General features: G+C 49.1%; 1 protein-coding gene across 6 annotated transcripts in view; it reads right to left on the reverse strand.

Moving 5' to 3' along the window:
• GRAMD1B (GRAM domain containing 1B) overlaps positions 1-11,355 on the reverse strand; it is a 76,126-nt gene that overhangs the window by 52,105 nt on the left and 12,666 nt on the right. Inside the window, exon 1 of one of the 6 annotated variants that reach the window (XM_042831930.1) lies at positions 5,811-5,896. The exons of the other annotated variants lie outside the window; for them this stretch is intronic. Coding sequence (XP_042687864.1) covers positions 5,811-5,833 — 23 coding nt within the window. The 5' untranslated portion in view covers positions 5,834-5,896. Of the gene's footprint in view, positions 1-5,810; positions 5,897-11,355 lie in introns of those variants that run through there. 6 annotated transcript variants of the gene reach the window in all.

Raw genomic sequence — 11,355 nt, forward strand, 5'->3', positions numbered from 1 at the left:
CTGACCGGGATGCTGACTCTTGTGTAATGTGCCACAAGATCTCTGATGGCAATGGTTGGCTCTTTCAAGCTTTGACCTTGCCCACTTATTGAACAGAACAGCCCTGATTGAGCAAAAAGTTAAAACGTGTTTCTGTTTACTTCAATAGAACCATTGATACATGTGGGGTGAATCACACACACACTGCTGAACGATGTTCTCCATCCCCTTCCTGCACGTGCAAATACCAAATGGCTTCAGTAGGAGGGAGCACAAGGGAGAAGAGAGAGCACTGGCATCCCCCATTCTGCAGACAGAGAAAGCAGCACAGAGGCAAGATTGGGGCCCATGTGGACAGACCTTGGCACTAAACTGGCATAAATGATCTCTTCCAATTCCCAGCTCCTGTAGCCTGGGCCTTGCTTCTCATTGGAAGGTGCCCAGCAGTTAAACAGCACAAGCAGAGCCTCCACTCCAATTTATGCCTTGACAGAGATAACCAGTTCCTGATAAACCCTACCCACAACCACTTCTTCATTGTATTTACCTCTTTTCATGCTTTTACCCAAGGAGAAGAACCTCAGGAGGAGCCACGTTGCAGCCTCACTGCTCTCAGCTCTGAGCAAGCAGTGGCTGCAGGACTGCAGGACGGCTCCAAGCAGTTTGCCCTTCACTTGACATTTGTGAGGCTGTTGAAGGACTACGTTGCCAGCAAGGTGATTTTACCATCCGATAAGCAGAGAAGGCAATTTTAGAAGGACGCAAATGATTGGGATTCAATCAGTCAAGATAATCTGCAGCCCAAGGAGAAATTTGGGGGACGGATGCTTGGGGCTGGCAGCACAGCTCTGCGCTGCCACAGTGTACATCACGCTGTGCTCACTGAGCTCTCCATCACCACGTGTACATTACAGAACAAAACGTTGGCTGTTCGTCTCATTTGGAGTCAAAATCTGATGCCGAAAGCAAACCCCGCTGCAAACAAAATAACACCAAAGGGGAGTTCTGCACGTCTGCCATCACCCAGAACCAGAGCAAACCAAATCTCAGACCACGGGGCTCACAATGACTCAGTTTTTCTTCACGCAGTCTACTTCCACTGTATTTTTTTGTTCGTTTTGAACTAAAAAAGTCCCTTCGATTGTACTGCATACCATATTAGCACTGAAGGTATTAATTCAAAGTGCGGCCCAGGACAAAAACTGGAAATGAGCCGATCTCGGTTCTATTTCTGGCTGTTACTGCTGCTGAGCACAGCCTGGCCATGCGAATCGCATGCGAGGTTTTCCCTTCCCATCAGCACGCTTGGCCTGGGCTCCCAGCTGCTTGCTATCGCTTCCCACTCCCTAAAAGCCCAGAGAAATTAGCACAAAACCTGCTGCTAATCGCTTGATCGTTCCGTGAAACCATTTACAAAATTAATCTAGCAACACCATTGCAAGTTCTTTCAGCCATTTGACACAACGCCGTAACATTTATTCCTGTTAAGAGAGAAAGCAGAGAGCCCATACCTGTCAGAGGTTCAGCCAAATACCCAGAATATTTTGGATGCAGAACATCATGCAGACTGACCCACCAATGTGGTTCCCTCTTCCCACCACATCACAGCAAACGGGAACATTCTGGCTCCCCAGATCCGTGTGCAGAAGGTGTAAAGAGGGGAAGCACCTCATTTCCAAATGGTAGAGCCCCATTCAGAACTTACACATATGTGGGTCATCTTTGACGGCTGTGAGGGGAGGATTGTCTAGCTCTATTCTATTCCTTTTGAACAAAAAGCACAGGGATAATAAAAAAAAATAGATGTAGAGGCAAAAAGACCTGGTTAACACTGGGCACACTGACACAAATAACACTTTAACTCCTAACAGGAAGGTCAAACACAATACGCACAACTGCACAATTATGTAATTTCAGCTGAACTCTTTTGCTCCCCTCCTCCAACAAATCCGAGCAAGGACCAGTTTTGAAATCCATCTTTCATTTGCAATGCAACAGAACTAAGTTCATTTCCACCGCCCAGGGCAGCTCTTTAACTCTCTGCAGCGTGGAGGTGAAGCTAAAAATTATTTACGCCGCATCACTGTTTCACTGCGTAATTAAGGAAGTGTGAATCCTGGACACCACACACCCACACGTGTCACTTCACTGCATCACAGCAAGTCCACATCCTCTATATCGCATTCACAGAATCACAGAATCACAGGATTCTGTGATTTCTGCTTTCCCTATTATTTCGGGCTTGGAAGAATTTGCAAGGCTGGACCAAAAGGATAAAGTTACACAGGAATAGTGTGATGCTGGTGGAACCCCTCACTGCTCTCCTAAATACCCTGAGACCCTGTTAGGACCCTCTGCAAGGGCAGGTGCCTCTGACCAGCTCTGCATGCAAAAGAATCCTGCAGTCGCTGCCTTACAGCACGCCTCACTGAAACCACCCCATGTTAATCTTCCCTGCTCCCTGACATCAAACAAGGGCTAATTTTAGCTCTGCTGTTCTGTAACCCTACCTAGTTCCCATCCCACCCCCACAACTATATAATAGATCCTTCCTTCACATAAGTAGGGTGTTGGAACATTCACAGTTTTTTTCTCACTCACAGGCACTTGGAGAAAAATGAATTGCAGGCTTATTTTTAGGCAGAGCCTTTGGCCTTTATTTTTTCCTTAAGTTCCATACAGTGGGTCCTGAGGCTGAGAAATACCCCCATCAACAAACGAGCCATGCAAGAGGAACAAGACAAGGAGGTAGAAGAGCTTTGCTCAGCATCCTATTTATGGGATGTGGAGCTCAGCTACCAGCTTGCTTTGGTCCCTGCAAGACTTCTTCAGTCATTTGCTTCGGCCCAGAAGCCTGAGGAAAGGGAGCACAGCAGCAGCAAGCAGCAATGCCTGGGACTGAAGAGGAGAAAAAGCACAAGTCTTCTCACAGCATTAAAGCAGCACACTGTGCCACAAAGACAACTTATCAAACCAGGACACGGGGCCTCAATGAGACAAATGCATGTTGTGGGGTGGTAATGAGGCACCGGGGAACTGCAGGATCATTTTGGATAATGGGATGCTGGACTGCAACAGTGAGACACAGTGCTGGTACTCCATGGCCTTGCATGGACACCATGCTGTCACACTGCGATGTCACGAAGCTGTGATGGTTACACAGCAGGACTGTGCTGTGCTGCAGTGTGCTGTGACAGCCCAGTGACTCGACAGCACGCAGCTCTGACACGACACCAGATGGTGATGAGATCATTTTGGGCCAAATTAAGGCTGCAAAAAAAAAAAATGCATGACATCGTCTCAGGGCTCAGCACGTGGTCCTGTGCCAAACCAACGCTCCCCCTGCGACATTGAGGTGGCCAAAGACACTCCGAGAAAATGCCCTGCAGCATCCTGAGCAGAGCAGGAGCACCAAACCAAGGGCTGGGCTGAAGGCAGGCGGGTGCACATCCTCGTGGTCAGGGAGGGCAGCTCCTGCTGACAGCACTCTGTCCCCGTGCTGCTGCCCTTCCTGGTACAGAAAGAAGTCATGTGTCCTTTCAGAACTGTTCCATGCGGAAATCTGCATTAACCCCAGCAGTGCCGCCTCAAGTTGGAATCCCTGCTCCTAAAGCAAGGATCAAACTGTGTTTGAGGCGCTTTTTTTCATTCGAGACAAATGCTAAGCCTGCAAAGCAAGCTTATTATGAATATTTGAGGCCATCTGACCCATGTGGAGGTATCCAAGGCACATCTGATGAGCAGCAGAGAACTCTGCGGTCTCTCTTGAGGTCTGTGCTCCTGGAACCACACTGACCAGCCCAGCAGAGACACGCACATCTACGTAGGTGACCCAGGACTTACACAGCATCCTTAGCACACCCTTTGGTGCCTGGATAATGCTGAACAATAAAGTAAATAAAACTGTGTGCAAACACAGACGTCCTTGAGGAGGAACATAACGACTGCTGCAGAGATTCAAAACGTTGCGGGCTTTTCTTAAACACGGTGAGCCATCAGAACAGCTCACCTGCTTCTCTTGGGATTCTGAGGAAGATGAAGGGGGTGCTGGGGTTTGGGCAGCACTCTCTAAGCGTTCCCAGGGAACAGCATAGGCCGTTTGCACAGTTCCCTGCTGCCCACACAGCCCCAGGGCAGTACTGTGCACCCAGCAGCTGGCCACAAGTGCTGGGCACACACAGCTCTGAGGAAAGAGCATCACCTGCTAAAACACCACGACCATTTCAGTAGTGCTGGAATGCCCCCAGCCCAGCTCCTGCTCCTCCCCAGCACCGCCTGCTCACCTCTGAAGCCTGACAAAATTACCAGATTGGCTTCCATGCTAATCATGATAAGCGTTGCGATAGAACTGAGCGTGCAAAAGTGCTCCAGTTACACAACTAACAGGAACGGCCGGTGCTGCTCACGGATGGGCTGAGCCGAATGCAGCAGGGTGCCATGTTATTGCAGATCCACACCATCATGGCATTTCTAACACATGCTCAGCTTTACCCAGTAGTACGCTCAGCTATTATGCAACTCATCAGCCCAACTGCACACCACGTAGAGCAGCAAAAGGGGATAAAAAAAGCTACACACAGCTATGCTTTTTGTGTACTCTGTCTTATGTATGGTCGTAGGCACGCAGGAAAACTCTAAAGGCTCTAACTGCAATTAAATAAAAGGCAAAATTACAGAAATCAGAAGAGATGCCCTATTGAGTCATCCCTGGCTCCAGCCCGTCCCCTGGGGCCCAGCACAGGATGCTTCCTACTGCTGTGCCCTACTGCTTCTCTTCCACAGCAAAAATAATAATAATAAAAATAACCACAATAAATAAAATAACAAACGAAAAATAACTTTCCTGCTTTCTCACACTTTATGGGCAAGGATCTCAGACTACTAAATTCAAACTGATGTGAAACTGCAGAGTTCAGCAAGAGGCCGTTATCCCTACGATTGCTCCCTTTACCATTAGAGAGGAAGAGGATTAAGAAACAGGCCTTCATTGCTCCTGTCATCCCCTCGATGATTTCAATCCAAATTACAAAATCACATTCCATCATTCCACGATGGAACTGTTCCCATCTGATAAAGTTGTAATTAAATTGATCTCATCTTTGTAATTCAAAGGCTATTTACTGCAGCTGGGTACTTTTGACATGCTCAAGATCTTATACAGATCTCTGCTAGCCGAGTTTTATTAGACGCACCGTATGCATAACTGCACTGTATATCCCCTACATATGTAGAACACCGACCTTAACATCGCAATCAAAATATTTACGTGCAAACATTTCAGATACACACCCAGCTTCCACCTCCACACCCATCCCTCCCGCTCCCCCCGGTGCAGCCCGGCTCGCTTCCCCGAACCCCCCGGAGCATCACGGCGTTCCGGAGCGCCGCGGTACCTGCAGGGCGCCGCCAACTCCCAGCCGTCCTTACGGAAAGATGTCGACAAGGTGCGTATATCCCCAAAAGCAGCTATTTAAAGGACAAGCCTAGCAGAAGCCATTCCACGCACGTAGGACGCAAGCCATATCCTCCACCTTTCTTCGGGGAAAAGCTTTCTTTTCTCTATCTCAATACGTGCGCTCCAGGCGCTCAGGTGCGCGGATGCGATGTGCGCGCATCCAGGGATGCAAATTCATGCACAGCCCCGAAGAAAGCGCTCACAGGAGGAGAAGCGGCGGCCCGGAGGCAGCGGATGCCCGGAGCAGAGGACGGCGCAGAGAGACGGAGACGCCCGAGCAGGAGGAAAAGCACCGCGGATTCGGTGGATGCCCGCAGGGCTGCTGCGGCGGAGCGGCGTTCGGGAGCGCTCCCCCCGCCCCCGTGGCTCCGCTTACCAGGCGAGCTTGAAGCCTTTCATCAGTACAGTCACGAGAAGCCGCTGCCCGCGTCCTCGCTTGCCCACCGCCAGCTCCGCAGCTCCCAGGACATATTGGAGCGGAGCCGGCCGCCGCGCTCCATCCACCGAACCCCCCAGCGGCGCGGCCCCGCCGCCTCCCGCCCCCGGCGCCCGCCCCGAGCGCGGCCGAGAGGCGCAGGGCCGCCCGCAGCCGCACCGCCGGCTCCCGAACCGCCCCGCCGCCTGCTGAGCATGTGCGGCACCGCACGGCCCGCCCCCGGCACCGGCCTGGGCTCCGCTTCTGTGCTCTGCTCCTGTGATGGGGGGCGGCAGTGGTGGCCGGGGCGAGCCGGAGCTGCAGGGCGACGAGTGACGCAGAAGGGGGAGAAGCGCCCGTTACCTATACCGGCTCCCTCCTTTCCTTCTCCTTACACTTCGGGGTAAGCGTCGTAGCCTGAAGGATGTATTTGGGAGGTGATTGTTTGTGACACCTTGAATGACAAACCTCACGGTCCGGGGGTGACGCCGCTATTAATGGCTGCAACACAAAATCCCCACCAGCAACAGCATGAGCTCCATTCAGCTCCCCGGGTAGCAGCAGGGAGGATGAGTTCTTCACTTCTGGTTTAAAAAGCTTTCTGTGAAATTGGGCCTGAGTAGCCAGGAATCACTGACACATCGTGCACATCAACCTGCACAAAGCACCAAACGTTCCTCCTCACCTCCACCGCATCCCCCTCAAGAGCAGCACCAGACTTTTTTTTTTTTTTTTTTTCCCCTGAATGATGCCCCCAAAGCACAAGCAGAAGCAAAGTTCTAGTTCTGATTTCAGCTAGAAATAGCTTTTGGCATTCAAAACCCACAGCTGAAAGGAAACTGGATTCTCAGCAGGGGGCAGAAGTTTCAGAAAGCACACGAGTGATGCTGAGAAGCCTTTCTCAGAAGTTGAATTGTAAAAAGGAAAAAGCAATTCGATGCTAACCCCATCCAGATGGCTTCCCCCAGGCTTGTGACAGGTTGCACTTTCTGTTTCAGCATTTAATACTGAGCTGTCTGCAGAAGGAAGCAATGAATGGGGAACTGCATCCTGCCCACAGCTGCCCTCTGCTCCCATCTGTGAAGGGCTGAGGAGAAGTGAGTGCCTCAGGAGAGCCATGCCAGGCAAAGGAGTTTGAGATAAAACTCCATTCTCAAGCAGTTAGAAGTTTGCTTGGAACATGAGCTTTGCAGCATGCCTTTTTATTTCCAGACAAAACCCACTGACAACTTACACATGCATTTCCAAATGTCACAAACAACATGGGAGAAACACTCAAATCTCAGCTCTCATTTGGTCCATCCTCTATGAGCTGCCTGGCCTGGCCTCAGCTCAGCTCCAGAGCTGCTTCTCACCATGAAATGCTGCACATCTGTGGCCTGCAGGTTGCAAGGAGGGAAGCAAATCACAATGCTGTAAAATGGGTCAGGAGACCTGCAAGCTTGGCAAATCTGGGACAGACTAATGCTGCAGTCACATGTTTAGAAATCAAAGCTGAGGCAAGAAAGGTATTAAGAGATAAGCAGTCATTTACTTTAAAAAATAGAGAGAAGAGTAACGTGATGGTTAGGAAATTATCAAAGGAAATAGATCACTTAGAAGTGGGAAGTATCTGTACGAGCAGACTGGCAGGCGCTGCCATCTCCATCACAGCTGCAGTCTGCTCTCTGCAATGCTCACAGCAGCAGCCTGAGGGAGAGAGGACTGCAGGTCACCATCCAAAGCAAACCCCATGCTCACAGGTGACCCTATGTCACCTATGCTGGGGACAGTCCTTGAGCTGCTCCCTCTGTGGCAGTTTGAACTGCATAGGCAAACCCTTTCCTTTCTCCTCCTTCATCTGCAAGCTATACTCCAGAGGAACAAGGAATATTAACATTTAAATAGGGTAACAAAAGAGCACGTGTACATATCGAGAGGTAGGCTCCGTGCAGCCACCCTGCCCACCTCCACAGTGCTAAGAATACTTAGAAGTCACAAGCAAGCTGAATTCCAGATAAGTTATCTACCTACTCCATCCTGAGCATCCATCCCACAGAGCAGGAGAATGGGAAAGCAGAAAAGCATCGTGAGAACCGGGGCCTTCAGGGATCAAAAGCAGTTCTGGCTCTGCCGTAAAGCTCTGGTTGGAAACTGGGCAAGCTGTGCGTGCCTTCTCATTGATGTGAGACTGCACTGCAAGGAGATGCTCCTCATGTTGTGATATAGAAGCTCCAAGGGCAGGCTGTGTTGTGTCAACATGAACACAGATCATCTTCGATAATCACATCCTGCATGCAAAAGAGCCCTCAAAAAATCTCCTTCTTTTGGGCAAAAAACTTTTTCCACGTGAATGGCAAAAAAAAAAAAAAAAAAAAGTAACTGAAAATAAGAATGCAGCGTAAATGAGTTTTCACTTCTGTCTGTTGTGATGTTTCAGAAGAAAGAGCGCAGTGGTTGAAAACAGAAGTGTTTCTGAGAGTGGGTGCCTATGCGGCCAGTGCTAACGATCACAAAATCCTGGTTCCTTCACATCTCACAGCAGTGGATTGGAAACAGTGAGAAGTGCCCTTCTGCTGAGGAAGGAAGTGGGGTCCAAAGTTCCAATGCTTAACCACAGCACCCAGATCACAACTCCACATCTTATTCACTGTCATGCTCTGTTCTCAGCTCCCGTTCACACACCAATCACCACATCACCTTTTCCCCCCCTCACTCAACTCCAATTTTGCATTATTTTGCCCCAGTCCAACCTCCTCTTTCTTCTTTCTATTTGTTTGCAGTCTACCTATTTTACATGGAGCCAGATGAGTATTTGCACTGAGGACTGCCCTTCATACAGGACGTTAGATCAGATGCTCATCATCTCCCTTCTCATTGTAAAATAACTAAGGCAAATTATTTCCTTACTGCAGTAGAATTTTGGTTGTTTAGGAAAGGGATCCCATCTTTTTGATTGCAAAGTACTGTGTACATAATTACTACTATGTACAGCAACTACCACCACAACAAACAGACACAGTGTCCAACTCATCCCCTGTCCCTCCCCACAAGCAGAATTCCCATCAACTTCAATAGGGATTCAATAAGATAATTTGGATCCTGGCCTACAGCCAGCAGCATTTGGGAGATTTCTGATTCAGAGCAAGAACACCATGGACACAGCCTCCCCTTGGGGAGCACTGGTCAGGATGAGGAAGTCAAACAGCATACACACGCTAAATACAGCAACAACATCAAAACATGCCCAGCTTTCCCAAACCAAGGACAGACTCAGGGATTCTGAGCAGCAGGAAAAGGGGGTTAGAAAAAAGAATGGGTATTTTCCTGACCTGCAACAACAAACCCTTTAGAAGAGGCTGTAATACACAAAACTGAGCTGATTTTTTGTTTTCTGACCCCCACCTTGGATGAAAGAAGAACTAAATGCTTGTGTCCAGATGTGCTTGTGTCCAGCGCTGTGCCACCTCTGCAGTCAGGGCCCAGGTTGAACTAAAAGCACAGAGACCACTATTGAAAAATCCTACCAGCCATTACTGTTTGGCAGTGCTTCACTCACAGAACCACAGAATGCCCTGGGTTGGACAAGACCACAACGTTCATCCAGTTCCAACCCCCTGCTGTGTGCAGGTCATCAACCAGCAGCCCAGGCTGCCCAGAGCCACATCCAGCCTGGCCTTGAATGCCTGCAGGGATGGGGCATCTACAGCCTCCTTGGGCAACCTGTTCCAGTGCCTCACCACCCTCTGGGTGAAAAAAAAAAAAACAGCAGCCAGTTATTCTGCGTTACTCCATCATCTTTCTCCCCTTACTCCCCTCAGCAGTCCCAGTCTCAGCAAGAGCCATCTAATAGAAGCCAACAAACATCCCCATGCAGGAGCCCTGAGGTACTGCTAACAGGCATCTTTTCTCACTTCACTCATTGTTCGAGTTACAGCTCATAAGACAAACAGATTTCCTTCAAGACAGAACACGTAAATCAGGTGCTTAATTACCTCTGCACCACACCAGCAGCACTGAGGACTTGCCGTGTGCACACTTGCAGTGCAGAAAGCAGAAACCTTCTGCTGTGAGGGGAATGGAAGCCATCTCTCTGACTTACATTCCACCTTTCCACTCACTGATTACCTGGAAGGTGATTCATGCTTTCCTGGGAAGCATTTGAGCATCACGTCAAGCCAATTTTCTTTGTGAATGGGTTAACTGTGTTACCCTCTGGTTCTCAGCAAGGGGCAGGAGGAAAAAAAAACCACAACAGTGCTTCTACATTTATTGGGACAGTATAGAAGCCAAGTTGTGAGGTGATGGGACAGCGTGTCACAATCCCACTGTAGAGTGTCCCACAGCATGCACAGGGCAAGCAGTGTTTGATTGCAAGAGCAGTTCCAGAAAGCCTTGTAACATGAGTGAATGATCACCCCAAGATTAAAGCCACAATCTTTAAGTTGCTCAAAGCTGTGCCTCTATTTTTGAAGCACTCAATGTTGGACCCTTCTCTGGCATGGCAGGAAATGCCAATTCCTGAGATGCCCTGGAAGGTGTCCCAGCAGCAAAGGAAGCAGCGGTGCAATACAATGGAGAGCAACCATGGAAGTAAGCTACATCCTGTGCTACAGCCCTGGGATGCTCCCAGCACTCAGGCTGACAGAAATAAACCAGTTAAGCCTTCTCCTCCAATTCTTTGTGGGTATGCAGTGACAGGCAGCTGAAGTCTACGCAAACATGATAGTGAGAATGATTTTGCCTTTATAAAATTATGTTTACTATGTTTACTCTGAAGCATTTCATAGAACTTATTAACTAATGCCACAAACTCAAATCCTATAACTCAGTCCTGGGACTAAACAGGGCAGCTGTTCACAAGCATCATGCAGTCTTGAGGGAATTACAGCAATGTGAACTGGAAAATACACAGTATTCAGCAGAAATAAATAGGAAAAGGGAAAATAGTTACTTCACTTGAATTTTAACTAAGATATAGGACAAAGCCGTTTAATCTGGACAGCACCATGGGTTTTTGAACTGAGGACTACCTCCATGTGAAGCAGGTGCCTCCTGGAGCACAGACCACCACAGTGCCAGGCTTGAGCATTCAGTTCAGTGCAGGTGCTTTATAACCACTAATGACATTTCCCAATCTTTCCAAGCTCTGCCTTCTCAATCCTGCTCAGTGGCAAACGCTGCTGACACAACAGCACACCAAGAGATGTCCACAGACAATCTGCACATTACTTCTGCTGCGATGCCAAGTGAAGCTGCAGGCTCGTGATAGAAGACGACCATTTGCTATGAAAACACCATCAACATCCCCTGCTATGATAGAGAGCCATCTAATAGTGAGATAGTGAGCTGGATTAATGCTTCCCAGTCCTCCCTGGAGGAGCATGCTGAAGCCATGTGTAGCATCCATCTCCCTCCTCTATCTCACCCTCTCCCCCTCCATCCCCACACATTTCCCATCTGCCAGCCCAGAGAGCAGAACCTACAGCCTGGGCAAAGCCAGCAGAGAAGCCTTGCACAAAAAGGG

The sequence above is a fragment of the Centrocercus urophasianus genome, unplaced genomic scaffold, assembly GCF_019232065.1.
Source record: "Centrocercus urophasianus isolate 14NV4802_14NV808 unplaced genomic scaffold, USGS_Curo_1.0 seq_37, whole genome shotgun sequence".
Lineage (NCBI taxonomy): Eukaryota > Metazoa > Chordata > Aves > Galliformes > Phasianidae > Centrocercus > Centrocercus urophasianus.